The following is an 18,562-nucleotide window of genomic DNA, read 5'->3' on the forward strand; positions in this document are numbered from 1 at the left end:
AAAAAAGAAGAAAACTATTAAGCAGCAATCCAAGGTCTAATTGTTCTCTCCCCAAAACCCCATTTACCCTCAGAAGAATCAAAGCCGTCACATGAGCATAAAGAATTACTCAGTGGCCTAGGAAAGTGTCTGTTACATGGGGGTGGGGTGGGGAAATCACATACAGGATAATTGTTTTTGGGTAAAATAAAAATTAGGAGTGTTTTATGCATACACAGACATGTCAATAAGCACAGGAGCAATTTCAACAGCACACCAAATAATGGTTACCTGTGAGATGCACAATCAAGACAACAGGAGAGTTTCACTTCTTGTTTAGTGTAATATTATGGGTGATTTTCACCTTGTTTCAGTATTAATAAAATCGTGTTTCCTCCGCCTTTTGGTGCTTTACAGAATGCCAAGACAGAGCTTTCATAGTGAGTAGGAACATTACTTGTCTGTGTCTGAAACTTCATACTGATTGAAACCCCCGGAGGTGTGCAGTAGCATCCTCGTTTGCAAGCCTGAGGTACCCTGGATGCTTTCTTTGATAACGTGCTTTTCCTACCAACTTCCCAGGACTATTGTTATGAAAAGTGCCGATATATGTGGAAGTGCTTTCCTGGGCTATACAAGGCTGTGATTCCCTCTTCTCAACCTTTTTGTACATACTTGAGGCACTTTTGACCTGGTCAACTGCTAGGTTTGGCTCCGAAGAGCCCAGAAAGTCACAAATCTAAAAGAACATACAGGAGTTGTATTGCACTGAAGGATGTCGAGGGTAGATCAATTCCTCAACCTAAACTCCAGCAAACCCCAAATCTGAAGAAAAAATCCCTAGGATCTAAGACTTGGGTAGATAAAGTAACAAGTCTCTGTTCTCCTTGGAAAAGCCCTAATTCAGCTGTTTGCCCAGGAGGCCTCCTGGAAGATTCCCTAAAGTTAAGTTCCATGACAGAGGCTCCTAACGGAATCCAAGAAAGTCATTTGGTTAGTAAACCCTGTAAGGTTAGTAAACACTGGCCATGAGGAGATAGCTGCCAGAAGCACAGCCGACCGTTCTCCAGGCTGGCTTTTTATCATCATCCCACAACTATGACAGCAAAGGGAAAACAGGTGCACAGGTTGATTCTGATCCAAGTTTGGGAATTCAACCACGAATAAATACTAACAGTGTGGAGAACAGACCCAAGCAACCTCCACAAGCATAGAGCAGCTAATCAAAAACCCAATTCCCTAGTTAAAAGGCTAAGCAAGTGCTTACAAAGACTTTGTGAAAGGCCACTTTGAGTATTTATATAGTGCACCACTAACAGCAGTCACATTAGTTACTGAAATTTTGTGGTGTATTTAATAGGTTCTTAACCGAGACAAGACCACACTTTTTTAATCCCAAATAATGAAACAACGTTAACTAACACCAACAGCACTCACACCTTCAGCAAGGATGAAGGTCCTAGTCTGTCTAATTCTGGAAATAACTAAAGCCAAGTCCAGGTCAGAGTTCTCTGAAAATATAACCCTCACAAGTAAAATACTGCTCTTCAATACTAGAAGTAGAGTAAGTTCAAGAAGTGAGGAGGACTAGCTATCTTCATGAGAAATATATTAAGACAGGGGCGCCTGGATGGCTCAGTTAAGCATCCCACTTTTTTTTCCCCTTTTTTTTAAAGATTTAAAAAAATCTTTAAAAAAATATTAGCAAGACAGAGATAGAGCATGAGCAGGGAGGAGAGGGAGAAGTGGGCTCCCTGCGGGGAGCCTGATGCAGGCCTCAATCCCAGGACCCCGAGATCATGACCTGAGCCAAAGGCAGATGCTTAACTGACTGAGCCACCCAGGCGCCCAAGCATCCCACTCCTGATTTTGGCTGAGGTCATGATCTTGGGGTCGTGAGATCAAGCTCCACATTGTTCTCACTGAGCATGAAGCCTGCTTGGGATTCTCTCTCTCTCCCCTTCCACCTCTACCCCCACCCCACCCCTACACTCGCTCACTCTCAAAAAAAATTATATATATATAATATATGACTCAGCAGGGTCGTCATTGTCCCTTCCACAAAAGTAAATTATTTGTGTCTTAATTAGGAAGATAAATCACTAATATTTCTTTTAAAAAACCTTCCATATTATATGGGTTACTATAAAATTGTACCACAGAAAATATACTAACACCAAAGTTTGATCAGTCAACAGTTTTGAATATTGCTTCTTACTTAACTGTTACTTTCACAATCTTCCAGCTGAAACCAAATTGTTTTTTTCTTGGAATTCTTTATAGAATTTTACCTTCTTTGTGGAAAACACATTCTCCAACAAGAAATACTACCAAATCCATGGTCTAGATTTCACAACTCTTTTGTTTTGTTTTAAAAGGTAAGCTCTGTGTCTTTAAATGCAGAAGAATTGCTATTATACAACAAACTTTTTATTTTTTCATTCATAAAAACAGTCCACAGCATTCATAAAACAGGGTGGTAGAAGAAATAAAAAGACTTTTCAAGTGGTTTATGTTTTAAGAACAGATGAGTTGGTAGCAATTTAATACAGATGGAAACAATATAATCCATATAAAAACAGGATTTGAAAGGAGGAGGGGAGGAGATTATATCAACCAAAGTAAATTTAGAGCTTTCAGGCATGCAACTCAACATCTGAATTTTCTTCACTTAAAAACCAAACTAGGTGCTTTAATAATAGGTGTTTATAAAGAAGGCTACAAAAATACTGCAAAAATGTTAGCCTTACATATACCACAAAAAAAAAAAAGGCGAGAGAAAGAGGGAGAAAAATTAACAAATCCCCAGCTACACCTAGGCTAATCACAAGTTTTCCCTAACAGAGACAGACAAAGAAAAATAATTTTTACAAGCTTAGCTTTGGGTACAATACCTTAGAGCTCTCACTTGGGTGTTTTCCTGCTCATGCTCTTTTCAGTATAAACAAACATGGTTTATGTAATGGAATACATACTTGAGGGATTCCTTAAAAAAGAATCACAAGTTTCATTTTATATATACAACAAATTTTTAATTATGTACTGAAAATAAATTACAGGAAATAACTTTAAAATGCAACAGAGGACAAAGTCACGATAAACATTCCCATTGAATTCCCTTGGGGGGGGAGGTGAGATTGCAGTGCTCAAAGAAGATAAATATCACAAATATATCAAAAACTTCAAATTGTCTATGCATTCACACACTGACATGAGCCACAAACATTCCTTCACAGGGACTGTACTTAGCCTACCACAGAACCAGATTTTGCCATAAACTACAAAACTTTTAATACAAAATCGTATTTATATATTTATAATTCATATACATGCCCTATCTGTGATTTTAGAAAATAAAAGCTACACACTGTACAGACACTCTTAACTCATAGCTGTAGGCAACATTTTTGGATGGAATTTCTCCCCCAATAAAATTAATGGCATATTTTATGTACATGAAGGCTAAACTGCATAAAGACAGTTCAGTTTCCCAGATATGCATCTCCTTTTAGGGCAGGTTTATAAATTTAAAAAGGCAAGACAAATGTACACCTCAGAATCACTTTCTTAGCTACAAGAGTTGTTGTGTAATTTCTGGGAAATTTCTGATACATGCACTTATGTAATACTGGTATTGAAGGCAGTAAAGCAATATATACTTTTAATGTAGTGGCTCAATAAAGGCTTCATTGTCATTCTGATCTGATTCTTGATACAGTGATTCATAACTTCACTAAAAATTAAAATTTCAATGGGACACTGGTGTTAAAGAGACTCTAAATAGACTTCTTAAAATATTTCCCTGAAATATCCTTGTACACAAGACAAATTTCACCAACATTAGATTAAAAGGAAAAAAAAATAAAAGAAATATGGCACAAATGTCCATGATAAACTAATGCTCCTCAGCCAATCTCCATGTCTTAGGAGCCAAGAACAGAATGTTTAAAACCAACAAACAATTTTCACACTCTGTGGCAGCCATCTGTGAAGCCAGTTATACTAAACTACTTCTACAGTTGATTGTAAACTTTGGTTTATTTTTATTTGAGTTCTCATTGTACAGCAAGCATGAAAAAAATGGAGAGTGGAGTCCATGAGGAGATGAACTGTCAGTCTGTCTTTAATCTGGCATGATGAGACACCTGGTCAGTCAGGCCTGCTTTGATAGAGTTTGTTACAGACTGCCTTATGTTTTCCTCCATCAAATTATCACCCAGAGGCTTCAATACCTGTGGTATGAGAAATGTGCAAAACAAATAAAAACATGAGGTAAAAAAAGAGTTACATATAAAAATAGATATAAAAATTCAATTCAAAGCAATGAAGAAAATAACCAGGAATGTGGGAAATAAAAAGATGCTTCTCCCAAAGAAAGTTATGATGCTACAAATAACGCAGTTAGACACTTGATAATGCAACATAAACTACTTTCGTCCTATTCAAACCATTAACAATTCCTAGGAGACGGATGTGCAATTCCATACCCTATATGCAGCATCAAATCTGGTTAAGTATACAGCATTTATGCAGACCGGCCCAGACGGTCCTGCTTATTGTCCTACATGTATAAGTGGGAACACTTCAGATAGAGAAAAAAGTTAAAAATACTGTCTAATTTTTCTTCTTGTTATTGTTGGATGACAGTCTCTGTTGCTGTGCTGATGAAAGAGCACGATGGACCATTCGACGTCTAGTAACTTCAAACAGTTTGGAAAACACCTAAAACATGGAGTGATTCGTTAGGACAATGACTCAGAGTGCCTTGAAGTTAAAGAGTTTAAGACTACAAGAATCTGGGACTTTGTGGGTTTCTCACCTTCCTGGGACTCCTCTGAAGCAAAAGAAAAGAGAAATGCAAGACAATTTAGGCAAGGTTTGTTGACACAGCACAGATCTTCTCTGACTAGTGATCAACTTACCTTAACTACAATGAAAATAATTTTACACACTTTAGATTCTTCCATTTAATTGTTTTATAATAATGATACTTCTAAAGTCCTAGAATCAATACTATATAGGAGAATGACTGGTTTTCAAAGTAAGACACTGTACAATGATTAAAATTCATGCTGCAGAAAATTAGTAATGGTCCAAAATTTTAAAGTAGATAATTTTTTTTTAAAAGTGAGATCGTTGATAGCTTTTTGTCCATCCTCTATTAGAAGATATCAAAGGAATATGAAGAGAGATTTTTTTGAGATAAAGAGTTAAATTTAACAAATATCCAAACACAAGCTTCCAAATCAGATCCAAATAAATCGAGCATTTCTCTGAAGAATAAATACAAAATCCAAATTAATATAGTCGGTCACTTTATAAAATAATAATGACATTATTACAAGAAAAGTCAATACCCAATCAACCTTCCTCAAAAAACGATTCACTTCTTCAGTCTTTAAATTTAAAGCCAAAATCAACATGAACCTGCATATCCTAGATCTTCAAATAAGCCCAACACTTCCATCAGCCCAGAAAAGATATCTGAAAATGCCTATTATACTGTCCATCAATATCTGCCGCTTTCATTCTGATCCTCGACATGATGCTCAAGTATTTCACGATGATCATTTTAATGACAGCATCCTTAAATGGAATTTTCTGAACACAGGCAATTCCAGCACACAGTTGGCCAATATACAACATGGTTTTCCTTAGAAGATTGTCAGGCCCGACTCTTGAATTCTGGTTTGAGGTAAAAGATTATGATTTGAATTCTGGTTGAGGTAAATGATTATGATTAAGTGAAGCTGGTTCTCTTTGTAGCACTTTGCTTTGTTCATTAGTGTTTCCATAGTACAGAGGTCAAACAAAATTCCTTTGGTGCAAGAAATCCCTACAGGGTCGTTCCTTGTTGTGCATCAGTAAATCACCACTATCTTCACGGAAGGCAACAAAGACCTGAATGCCATCCAATATTTTTCCTCAAATATTAAGCACGCATTGCTTTTTGCCAGTATTACTACGCAACTTCTTTTGCTTTCCTAAAGCACTGCACTTCCAAATTTCTTTTCCTTACACTGACTATATTTTCTTTCCCCTAAGAAAAAAATCCTTAGAGACTCTGGCCCTGCCCATGGTCTGGCATCATCAGGCCTATGACTAAGAATCTATCGAAAGGATATTACAGATTTCAGCCCATCAAAGCACACTATAATTACGACTTTAAGAAAAAAATGCTCTGGTTCATAATTAAGAAAAAAAATTCTCTGGTTCATAATTGATATTCAGATTATACAACCAAACAAAACAGAAAACATCCTTTGACATTCCTCATATAAAGGAAAAGTAGGTGTCTGCAAATACTGCAGGAGAAGGGTAGGGAAGTGTCACAGGGATGAAATTAGTCACTGAAAAACCAAAAGATAGATACCAACCTGTTCCCATAGTGTTTCAGCAATCTGATCAATCATTGTTCCAATTTCTCTGAACTCCCCAGAGTATTTTACATATGCCCAAGTACAAAGAGATGTCAGTGCTAACCCCATGATAAGGTTACACAAGACGGCTATAGAGTTTAGGCCAATGAAGCCAGTCAGTCCTGAGATTATATACATAGCAAACATGACTGCAAACAGTGTGGCAGGAGTACGAGCAGCATAGAAGATATTTTTGCCATCATTGTGCTTTATAAAATTTGCATAGGTTTCTTCAATTTCAGCTTCAAGCTGGTCCTGATAACGATGGCAGAATTCATCTCCACCCATTTTTTTTACTGAACGAAACTGTTTAATCGCCACTTCCTTGAGATCCAGGTGTTTTCGCTCCAGATCTGAAGGTGCAATGTAAGGCTTGTCCCCACCACATACCTGTCCAGACAGGATTATAGAAGGACACATTACAGGCTAGAAATAATTCACACTAGAAAGAAGCAGCTCCCTGCTCACAGTTTTTAATCTCAAAAAGCCAAGCCACCTACACAGTTGAGTTTTAAACTTGTTCATAATACCTCACACATAATCATAACTTATTTCTTATATGTTTAACTGACTCAGGCAAAATAAATCTTCCAAGTATGACTAATACCAGTAAAGACAAGAACAATTACACTGCAATCTGTACCTGACTTCACTTGACCCACCAACACACCATTAGAATACAAAAAGACTGCTGGCAGAAAGTGGGTAAAAGAGAACACAGAAAAAAGGTACTTTAATGTTCGAGTTAGCAAGGTTAGCACGTAAGTTGCTATTGGCCTTAAACTAGTATTACATCAGAAGCTACTAATAAGAGCACTCTGAATCACGGGTCAAACTATTTTAATACGATTTGTGTAATAACCTGCCACCTGTATCCTGCACTCTAACCATGTGAATTATTTTCTTAGTTTATTCCCAGCAGAGATGATAAAAGGGAATCAGGGAATGATGTAACCTGACAATGCATAAGGAGCGCAAAATTAGTTCAATTATTTTAAATGTAAAAATCCTCTCTCTCACTCTAACTAGCGTCAAATTTAAATGTTGGTTACAAACCTGCTCCATACTTTTGCAATAGATCTCTCTTGCTCCTGCTACTGCAGCAAGATTATTAGCTTCAGCTGTTGCCTAAAAAATAAAATGTGCCAATTTTATGCAAAAGATACTCAGTGGCTCTATAAATTCTGATTAACACAATAAATTATATACAGTGAACAGCCTGAAAATGAACCAGAGAAAACATTATCAACTTCCAGTTTTCCTTTCCAATGGAAGGAAACACCACTGTAAAAGATAAAATAATTGCTTCTAATAAGACTGCCTAATTTTGTTTCGCGTAGGTTTATTAAAATGGGTGTAGGGGTGTCTGGGTGGCTCAGTCGGTTAGGTGTCTGACTCTTGGTTTCGGCTCAGATCATGATCTCAGTCAGGGTCATGAGATCGAGCCCCGTGTTAGGCTCTGTGCTCAGCGCAGTGTCTGATATTCTCTCTCCCTCTCCCTCCCTGCCCCTCCCGCTTGTGCTCTCTCTCTCTCTCTCTCTCTCTAGAATAAGTCTTTAAAAAAAAAAAGAGTTTGTACAAACCACACATGCTCAGTAAATAACAGAGAAATAAGACACAACCCTAAACTTGTCAAGCCTCCAGATGTACAGAACCAAGAATTACAGATATGCTTGATCTCTCACATCAGTATTACACAAGAGACTTTAAATCCACAGAACTGCTTACTGCAGGAGTTTTAGAAGAAAATACTGTTTAATCTACTATGAAACTGAGAAACTGCCCAAAATAGCAAATCTTTAAAAATATGAACTAGATATGTATCTGAAAAAAATTAAACAAATTTGAGTGAAAAATTGACAGTATGAATGCAATGACATAAAATTTACTAAGAACAGATTGACATGAATGTAACATTAATTATTCGTCATTTCTTAATTAAACTGTTTTATCTTTTTTTAAAAAAATGAACTAGGTTGGGGCACCTGGGTGGCTCAGTCAGTTAAATGTCTGCCTTTGGCTCAGGTCATGATCTCCCTCTATCAATAAATACAATCTTAAAAAAAAAAAAATGAACTAGGTTAAAATAACACTGTCCCAAAAGAACACTTTTTCCCCCCCAAGATTTTATTTATTTATTTGACAGAGAGAGAGAAAGAGCGAGCAAACAAGCAGGGGGAGCAGTAGAGGGAGAAGCAGGCTCCCCACTAAGCAGGGAGCCCACGTGGGGCTCGATCCCAGGACCCAAGGATCACAACCTGAGCCAAAGGCAGAGGCTTAACCTACTGAGACACCCAGGAGCCCCCAAAAGACACCTTTTGAAAAAAAAAAAAAAAGGAAAAAACCTATATGCACTAGAAGCAGCTCTAAATCCTTAATATCAAGAGGAAAAATAAGCCTTATTTCAAACATTCACTGTCAAAGACTCAGAGTACAGAAGAAATTTGGTTTAGACAGGCCCATTTTAAGCCATCTCCTGCAAAAGAAATTTTTCTACACTTTTCCAGCAACTAAAGAGAAGGTACTGAAAACTCTAATTTCTGATGGCCTATGTGTGTGCAAGGTCTGCAATCATATAAAAACTTCAGGGCCCAAGACGTGTACTGCCTTAAGTATTTGAAATTTATTTGCATGCAAAGAAGTATGATTCCATTTCTAGCATTTATCTCTAAACCAAAGACTTTTCTCCTTCATAAGTAAATATATGTATAACACACACACTACCTGAAGCATGGACTTTGGATGTGGAAGTTCCTCTCCTTGATAAATTTTAATGTAAGCCTAAAAATAAAAAGACATTATACTGGCAGGTTAAACAACTTGGCTCTACAGAAGAAAAACCATTAAATATAAAAATAATTCATACTTTTAAAAGTCTCAAAAAAAATTCTAAATAAAAAAATTGAAAAAAATAAATAAAAGGAAAATGAAGGCTTAAAAATCATACACTCTCATATCCAAAAAGTTAACCCTATTCTCAACTTTATTAAAAACACACGTTGCAAAAAAAAACTTGCTAAATTATACCCTAATGTTTCTAATTATAACTTACATACAAGTTATCTCATATTTAAAAGTTATATACAATGAAAAGAAATCCCTAATTCTCCCCTCCTGCCATTGTTTTAAATGTTAGAAAACATTTTTACTCAGTATTTCACTTTGACCAAGTTAAATTATATTTCAGTTCAAGAAAAAAAATTACCTAATTTATGCTTTAAGAGTAAGAAGGATTAATTAGTTCATATAGGAACTGTTCATCTCAACTTTTTACTGCCTCTAAATTCGTAACTAAACAAAAATATGAAAATGACCATCAAGCTCTTATCAAGTCCTCAAGAACTCAGAGAGAAGGCTTTTATGAGAACTCAAGATGCAGAACTGCACTCCCAATATCTATCATCATTCACAAGTGAGAGTGGTATGACAATTATGTTGAATGGTCTCCTCTCTGTATCAGAGCTGGAGAAAAAGTAGGTAACTCCATAAACAAGCAAAATCACTGTCTAAGAGATACGAGTTGTCTACTACTATTTTAAATATCCTTAAAAATTGATCTAGCCAATTCAAAACAAAAACTATAAATTTCACTTTTCTGCTTTATAAACATACATATGAACATACATATGAGTTTTAAGTCAGCTATATTTCTGAGACAAAAGTCATTTAATGTGGCAGTTTTCCTACCTTAAAGTATTCTACAAGATCTCTACAAGTGACTTTAGATCCACTTATCTCTTTTTCTACCAAATTCTCAGGTGCAAGCAGCAAAGGAACCAGGTTTCGAAGCTCTCGTTTAAAGTCTTCATCAATATCTAACGGACCAATGAGATAAAAGGCAACATCTTAGTCAAAAAAAGAAAGATTAAAGGAGTCCCCACTGGTCCGCATTCATAAAATTCTGTTTCATGAAACAACAATATACAGTGTCTATTACTTAAGTAGATTAATTTAAAAGAACTGATCCAAACACATCGTATCTCCTAGAAAAAAATACACTCTCCCCTTACTCTGCTACTCCATTTCCCTCATCCCCCAATAATTCTTTAAGCTCAAATAATAAGTAAGTTGTGGACTACCGAAATAAATTCCATATCCTTTTCAAAAGGCAAACAATTCATGAAATTGTACTAAATTTTAATACTAGATTTTATTTTTCGAGCTATACTGTAAAACTTTCATTATTCCTCCAGCCTTTTGCCATCATGCTCCAATCCAATCCTAAAATATACTCAAAAATTTTTATCATCCCTAAAACAGAAACTTAAATCTGATTACATGAATATGATATATTGGTAAAACATTTTAAAGACTGCAAACAGATGAAATACTGAAATGTTCTCAGCCTTCGGAATTTATAGGACACCGGAGCTGAGCAATAGACCACATAATAAAATATGCTAATCCATACACTAGATAGTCAAGGACAAACCAATGGAAAGCTAGACAGACCACACAGAGCATTAAAATCACCTCATTAACCAATGCATCAAAATGTCTTCCAGTATAAGACAGAAAATTTAAGGAACCATGTATTTTTTTTTAAACTCTCAGCCTCTAAAAAGTAAGTTCTGATTTTAGCAAGAATGGGAATTCCCACCTTTCAATCTCCCATCAAAACTAGGATTAGTTGCAACTTTAAGACCAGGATGTGGCAAAAGGAAGCAACCAAGATTTGAGAAACAATTGTGAATGTGCTTCCTTACATTCTGTAGCTCTTCATGTTGATTTTGTTTTACCTGAGGGTAGAAGGAGACAGGGTGAAGGTGCAAACAGGAAAAAAAAAGTTTTAAAGAAAATATACACCCATACTCACAAGTGTGCACACTTAACTCAGATGCTACTCCAGATGGGTTTCTGACAACAACAAATTTTACTAAAGACCCATTTCTGACCACTTTGGTAAGACCCCACTTTGTGTTAGAACTAGAAAAGATGTTTTTTCCCATGTTAGCTGCCAACAAATGAAAAAATACAAATAATAATTACTCATAATATCCCACACCAGACTAACAAGTAGTGGCTGTGGTTTACAAACCAGTAAATAAAGAAATTGCCTTTCAAGTACTTATAACGGCAAAGAGAAAAACAAAGTACTAATTTGCTTACAAATAAAAAGGTCAGCCCCTGAGCAAAATAACAGCTAAACTGAAAAATCGCCAGTGCAGTCCAAAGGACTTTTGAAACTTGTTGCGATTTCAGTACTTAACCCAAATAATTATTTATGATTTATGCTAGTTATCAGTGTTTTGGGGAGAGAGACTATTTTCTGGAAGAAAATCTTAAACTTAGATTTTTTTTAATAACTACTTATCCCAGTATAACTCACATACGCTTATCCCAGTATAACTTACATACGCTCTCAAAGACTCTTCTCAAACACCATTTTTAAAAAAACATGCACCATTTATAATCAACAAAACCTGGAAACTACCTAAATCTCCATCAAGAATAGAATGAAGAAACTGTTGTCTATTCATACAATGGAATACTGCATAGCAATGAGAATAAATGAATTAAACTACATGTAACAGTATCTCAGAAACATAATACTGAGCAAGAAGCTAGACACAAAAGAACACATGTTGTATGTGATTCCTTTCATAAAAAGTACACACAAGGCCTGTTAGACATCAGGAGAGTAGTGGAGGGTTTAGGGGGTAGCGGATGGAGGTTGGGTGCTTCTGGGTGCTATTACATGGCTATGTTCATTTGTATAAATTCATCAAGCTGCACACTTAATGACTTCAGCACTTTCCTGTATCACTTTAGTAAGATAAAAATCTTGTCTTTGAAGTACATAATTCTGAGTTTAGTTAGTATGCCTGATATGCTTTGTGTTCATTTTTTCGGAAAAAAACAGAGAAAACTCTGATGACTGCAATTATCTCTGACAATAGGGTCTGGAAATGCCTTTCAAATATCCAAGAATGAGGAATTGGTTTTAATCTTCTTTTAGTAATAGGAAAATTATACCCCAAGTTTTTGAATGTGGTTGAAAAACTACATGTATCATCCTATAGGCAAAATTTTATTAACCAAAAGAGAGGACCCTACTACTTATGAATTAAGGGATTTTCACATAACTTTTATGTATGAGAGTAGATGGGTGTATCTGACCTGAGGGTTTCCCCAAGTACTTCCATGGGAGGGTACGTTTAGGAACAAAGGATCATGGTGAGGTTATTTTCTAGGAATGCTTTAGCGTCGCATGTTGCATGGGCCAGGAATCTGGATATTTGGGGCCTAGTCCCAGTTACCAACAGTTAAGAGACCAAAGGCAAGTCACTTTTCTGGGTTCAGTTACATTATATATTTTAAAAAGAAAGCTGAGTTAGATGATGTTTAAGATCCCTTTTCTATCTCTGTATGCTGTCACTCTAGGAGACAGTATTCTTTGGAGAGAGGGTCTCACATCATCTGTGTTCAATGTATGTACATTATATTATCCAGTCTGTCCCAAATGTTCGAAAGGTCAGTTGGCCAGAAAGAGACACACATGCAAGTAGATCAAAAAAGTTAGTCTCCTTCGAACTTTCATCCTTTGAATTTGATTTATAGTTGCTTCTAAAGAGAAATACTTGTTCCTTAATTTCTATTCAAGGGCACTGGCCTCTTTGGCAAGAATACAACCAATTTACTTTTCATCAATTCTGTATGGAGAACCTGGGCTAACTTGGGATGTGCAATTTATGGTGGCGACACTTAAGAGACTGGAAAAGTAAGCAGCAGTCCAGACAGCCCGCTCCTTCATCTGGCTTGGTGCTTATGCTCTCCTCACTAGGAAATGGGGCTTACCTGCAATCTCTTTTCAAGGAATTGTTTTCCACCTTCCAAACCATATGAATGTTCATAAGGATAACTCCAATCCCGAATTAAAAACATTAATGTCTACAGACAGAAAAAAGTAGAAATCATTTCTTACAAAGTTTTATTTAAAAAAAAAAAATCACTACTTTAACAATTTAACAATCATGCACTCCCTTAAACAATCCTTATCAAAAGTTATAGTAACAAATGGTCAATACTGCTCATAGTTTTAGCAAGATCCTACTTAAGGGTACAACACTCCCAGCCCCTACACCAAGCAATTGCTTCCGTTTGAGAACTTCACGGTATATGAAGAAAGAGTCACCACAGGCAATAATACAGGGTCTTAAAAAAATGAACAAAAGGCATATCAGGGCATATAGATCATAATTTTAAGTCAAGGTTGTATAGCTAAAAGACCAACTAATCTAATTCTATACCAACTGATTCTCTTCACTGAATTTTTAATTTATATATGCTTAGGTTTCTCAATCTCAGCCTTACTGATATTTTGAACCAGACAATTCTTAGTTGTGCATGGCTGGATGAACAGCATTTCTGGCCTCCATGCACTACACCAGCAGCATTAACCTCCCTCCAAAACTGTGACAACAAAAATGTCTCCAGACACTTGCAAATGTCCCAAGTGACAAAATTAACCCAGTTCAGAAAAACTGATGTAGGCCAAACAGAGTATATTTCAACCATATATACAAAATAAAGCCATAACCTGCCTGATATCGCATAAAAGTGATCACTTGAGCCACATAAGTCTGAGACAATCAATGTAAACCCACCCATACTAAGAATCACTAGCAATGCTGTCACACAGAAAGAAAGGACTGGACATATTGATGAGCGAACAGGGTGGAGTCATTCTCACCTACTGCAACACATCTGACTAAATGGTCAACTTATAATGCCAACTTATAAATTACCCTTACTTTAAAAAAGAAACTATCTGAAATTAGCTTTGTTTTTTTTTTTTTTAATTTAAATCTCTGTCACAACAGGACTCCACAGAAGCAAGCAGAGCATATGCTTCTCACATAACTCCACCCAGGTTTATTTCTGACTTAATATTCTGTACCTGGCATTTAAAAGGAATAAAAAACATATGGGGATTGAGGGGGTAGAAGGAGAGGAGAGATGTAATAAATTGTGAAACTTTTCTGTATGAAACCAAACAAAGAATAACAGGACTAACCTCAACTTGTAATATACCACAAAAAAAAAAAAACCTAATATTTTGTAATAGTTTCCTATGTACAAAAGAAATTTACATGACTGTCTCAAGTCTAGGAAATAACATCTAATTAAGAGAAATATTAACCTCTCAATCTAAGTATTAGCAATCTAACTGCATCATCTGTTCTCTTTCCTACTGTTAGCCTACTATTAAGGTGGTAATGACCTAAGTTTCAACTCCACTGAATCTGTTGCTAAAAATGAGTTTGTTGTAATATCCTCTTACCTTCAAACTTAAAAGATTAAGGTGGCTTGATGGCTTTTTATACATGAGTTTTTAAAAATGACAGAATACTTATTTACCTGAAATGGTTTCTGGTAGATTTCTTCCATTGCAAGTCTGCCGTACTCTGTAAATAACTATTAAAGCAAGTTATTTAAATTAATGCCCCCAAAGAGATTCAAAGAAGACACTGTAAAGCCATTCTATGTCAGACGAGATAGACATCAGAGCCTTTAAACTCATTTGAAAGTCAAGCATTTAATTTTCTAACAGACTGGGTATACCTTAAAACTTCTTCTCGTTAAGAAGTTATGTATCAGTTTAAAACTGTATAATACTGAATTTTCTTACACTGTAATAGGCTTCTAGATGGAAAGTCACAATTAAGTTAGAATTATATTTTCCATTCTTTGACACATATTCTTTGAGAAATACATACTTGCAAGTGTTGAAGATCATCTTCTTGAATATTCTGAGACAGATTATATACCTGTTAAAACAAAATTATGTTTTTATTCATTTTTTTAATACCCACCTGTATATAACTTTACTTGTAGAAATGAAGATTATTTTATATGTCAGCACAAATGAATCACTTAGTCATTAGCTTAACCAGTGGCACATGAAAAGGATTTTCTCTTTCTTCCTAACAGGATAAAACATTAAGGGGGAAAAAGTGGTGGTAAATTACGTAAAAATCATGAATACATACATAAGCGGTCTAGAAAGTAGCAGACATTTTTAAAAGGTATATTATGTAAAAAGGTTTTTTTTCTCCTTTTCAAAGTTTTTTTAATGTTATGACATGATCATTTATTTTTAACAGAGTGAAGACTGTTTCCACAATTATTTTTCTAAGTCAATAAATGTGAGGGGCATAGTTCTGCAAAGATAATATTCCTCCCTGGTACAGAGTGTGTGTGTGTTTGGATGGATAGAAAGGTTTAGAGTAGAGTGTGTGTGTGTGTGTGTGTGTGTGTGTGTGTGTGTGTGTGTGTGTGTGTGTGTGTGTGTGTGTGTGTGTGTGTGTGTGTGTAGATGGATAGAAAGGTATAGTTTATAGTTATTTGGTGGCTGCCTTGAGTAGTGTGTGTGTGTGTGTGTGTGTGTGTGGATGGATAGAAAGGTATAGTTTATAGTTATTTGGTGGCTGCCTTGAGTAGTGTGTGTGTGTGTGTGTGTGTGTGTGTGTGTGTGTGTGTGTGTGTGTGTGTGTGTGTAGTTTATAGTTATTTGGTGGCTGCCTTGAGTACCATCAAGTCTACATGGCTTTTTTCTACTTTAAATAAACCATCTGTCTTAATAACTTCAAATGAAAATTTTACCAGCCTATGATAGCTGAAAAAAGTAACAGTAGGTGGCACTCTTGCCCTTTCTAGAATGTTTCTGGAGGCTTTCCAGGGCACAGAGCCCAGAGCTGATGGTCTACGTGCTGTCAAGGAAGGGAAACCAGAGAAGACTGGAATTGCAAAAGAGGCCCAATCCTTCCGAGTCAGGTTAAAAAATGACATAGGCGGCCTCATGGCTAAGTGGGTGTGCACAGATGTCACCTCTGCTGAGAAATAACTTATGTCTAAGAAAACAGGGTTATTCCAAAGACAGAACAATTTGTTCTAATGGCAAATAAGTGATAATCTAGCTGAATCACTTGGAGGTCAAGAATATAAACAGCCAAAATAGGACAGCAAACCTAAAATGACATTCTCAGCTGACTATTTCTAAACATGGTACTTAAGAAGTAATTAATGACTGAGGTAAATTATACTAGAGCTAAACTTAAAATCTGAAAGCATGACCAACCTATTCTTACCCATAGGGGCCTTGGCTTTTAGAAAACAGGTCGAGATACTTTCACTGTCAGGGCCAGGTTGCAAATGGCAAAGACAAGATTCGTTTATCTTAGATCATTAGTATTTAGCATACTGCATTTTACTTAATAGATGTTCAACAATTATTTGTTGAAAGAATAAATGACAAGGGGACTTGTCATTGATCTGTCAACCAGATAATGTATGTAAGGAAGAGAAATCTAGCCTCAAAGATAAGGAAAAAAACAATAATGAAAATAATTTTCACCTTCATTATTTATAGTTTACAAAGTATTTTCTTATGCATTATCTCATTTAGATCTTATTTCTGCCTCCCCACAACCACCACATGTAAGATGGGTAAAATCCTCATTTTACAGATTAAGAAAGTGGCAGAGTGGCTTTAAGTGGTTGTCCAAAACCAGGTCTCCCATACTATCATAAAGCTGAATAAATAAACAAGAGAACACCAAGGTACAAATTTCAGGACAGAGAATTCGCTCATTATAATTTAAGGCAAGGCACAGAGGCACCTTATCTGAAGCACACAATGACTGGCTTCTGCTTGCCTCAAGGGAATGGCAGTAGTGCCACCTTGCAAGATCAGAGGAAAAAGGTAAAACGAAATGGAGAGAAGATACTGGAAGGGTCCCCAAAGCATCACTTAATTGGTAGTACCAGAGCTCCCCAGCCCTACAAAAAACAAAAGCCAAGCTGAAAAATACTTTTTTATCTCATAATAATATCCCAAGTTCCTTTCCATTCTGACAGCTAGATACTTCAAATTGAGGAAGGAAGGAAATGGAACTTATATCGAGACTGGACGTATGTTCCAGGTATTACCAGAAAGCTATACAAAAACTCCAAGACACTGTGACAGTTATCACCTATGATCTACTATCAATAAGAAACATCATCTCAGGAGGAGCACATACTTCTACTATTCACATATATACTTCTGGGTACATCATCATCAGCTAGCGCTAACCAACATAATAAATTCTTTAGCCAGAAAAGTATCAACCACAGATGATCTCAGGAAAAAGAAAGGGATACAAAATGACATGTGGTGGTTTAATTCAGTCTATCAGCCTAAATTATACAGAAAAGAAATGAACTAGCTTGAAATGACTAGAACTTGATATAATACCAAACACAATTAGAGTACAAAGTTAAGTGAAAAACAGAAGGGATTTTACTAAATTAAACACTTCCTTTAAGTCCTTAGTGTATTACAGAAATAGCACATACATTTCCTAAGTTAAATATGAATTCTTCCATCTCTACCACCATTAGTTCCAATAATCAAGTACTAGTTGTCATACATATCAAGTAGAAAACTAAGTTTAATTACTTTAAAAACTAAGTTTAATTTTTCTTTATTGGTTTAACCAAAACATAAAAGACCTACTCACACCTTAATATATCTGGGAACCATATGACTGAATTCAATTAAAGATGACATGGAATATCTTTAAAAAAAAAAAAAAAAGCACAGGGGTGCTTAGGTGGTTCAGTGAGTTAAGCCTCCAACTCTTCACGTCAGCTCGGGTCATGGATCTTGGGGTTATGAGATCAAGCCCCATGTTAGGCTCTGTGCTCAGCGCAGTCTGCTTGAGATTCTGTCTCTCCCTCTGCCCCTCCCCGCTTTCATATGCTTTCTCTCTCACTCTCAAATAAATGAACAAACCTTAAAAAAAAAAAAAAAAAGTATAGGTGCTATGATGAAGAACCAAAGGGATGGCTATTGATTTATTACTAAAGTATGAAATTTCATATTGTGAATCAGAAAAGCATGGAAATATAAATGACCAATAAGAATCAAAAGACTTTTGTTTTCAATGTGGATCTTTTTTTTTTTTTTTAAAGATTTTATTTATTTGACAGAGAGAGACACAGCGAGAGAGGGAACAGAAGAAGGGGGAGTGGGAGAGGGAGAACCAGGCTTCCCGCTGAGCAGGGAGTCGGATGCGGGGCTGGATCCCAGGACCCTGGGATCATGACCGGAGCTGAAGGCAGACGCTTAACGACTGAGCCACCCAGGCACCTTTTTTCTTTTTCAAATTTTTATTTAA

At 36.1% G+C, this 18,562-nt stretch overlaps 1 protein-coding gene across 3 annotated transcripts in view; it reads right to left on the reverse strand.

The window, feature by feature from the left end:
- Positions 1-2,391: 2,391 nt before the first annotated feature.
- ATL2 (atlastin GTPase 2) overlaps positions 2,392-18,562 on the reverse strand; it is a 57,992-nt gene continuing 41,821 nt past the window's right edge. Inside the window, exons 5-14 of one of the 3 annotated variants that reach the window (XM_027621637.1) lie at positions 15,119-15,169; positions 14,760-14,816; positions 13,197-13,289; positions 10,999-11,137; positions 10,086-10,213; positions 9,123-9,179; positions 7,455-7,526; positions 6,357-6,788; positions 4,799-4,813; positions 4,218-4,701 (exon numbers count right to left, since the gene is read on the reverse strand). In XM_027621637.1, the coding sequence (XP_027477438.1) occupies positions 4,594-4,701; positions 4,799-4,813; positions 6,357-6,788; positions 7,455-7,526; positions 9,123-9,179; positions 10,086-10,213; positions 10,999-11,137; positions 13,197-13,289; positions 14,760-14,816; positions 15,119-15,169 (1,152 nt within the window). In that variant the 3' untranslated portion in view covers positions 4,218-4,593. The other 2 variants (XM_027621639.1, XM_027621638.2) reach the window with 2 other exon arrangements.

Source organism: Zalophus californianus, chromosome 8 (genome assembly GCF_009762305.2).
Source record: "Zalophus californianus isolate mZalCal1 chromosome 8, mZalCal1.pri.v2, whole genome shotgun sequence".
In the NCBI taxonomy this organism is placed as follows: Eukaryota; Metazoa; Chordata; class Mammalia; order Carnivora; family Otariidae; genus Zalophus; species Zalophus californianus.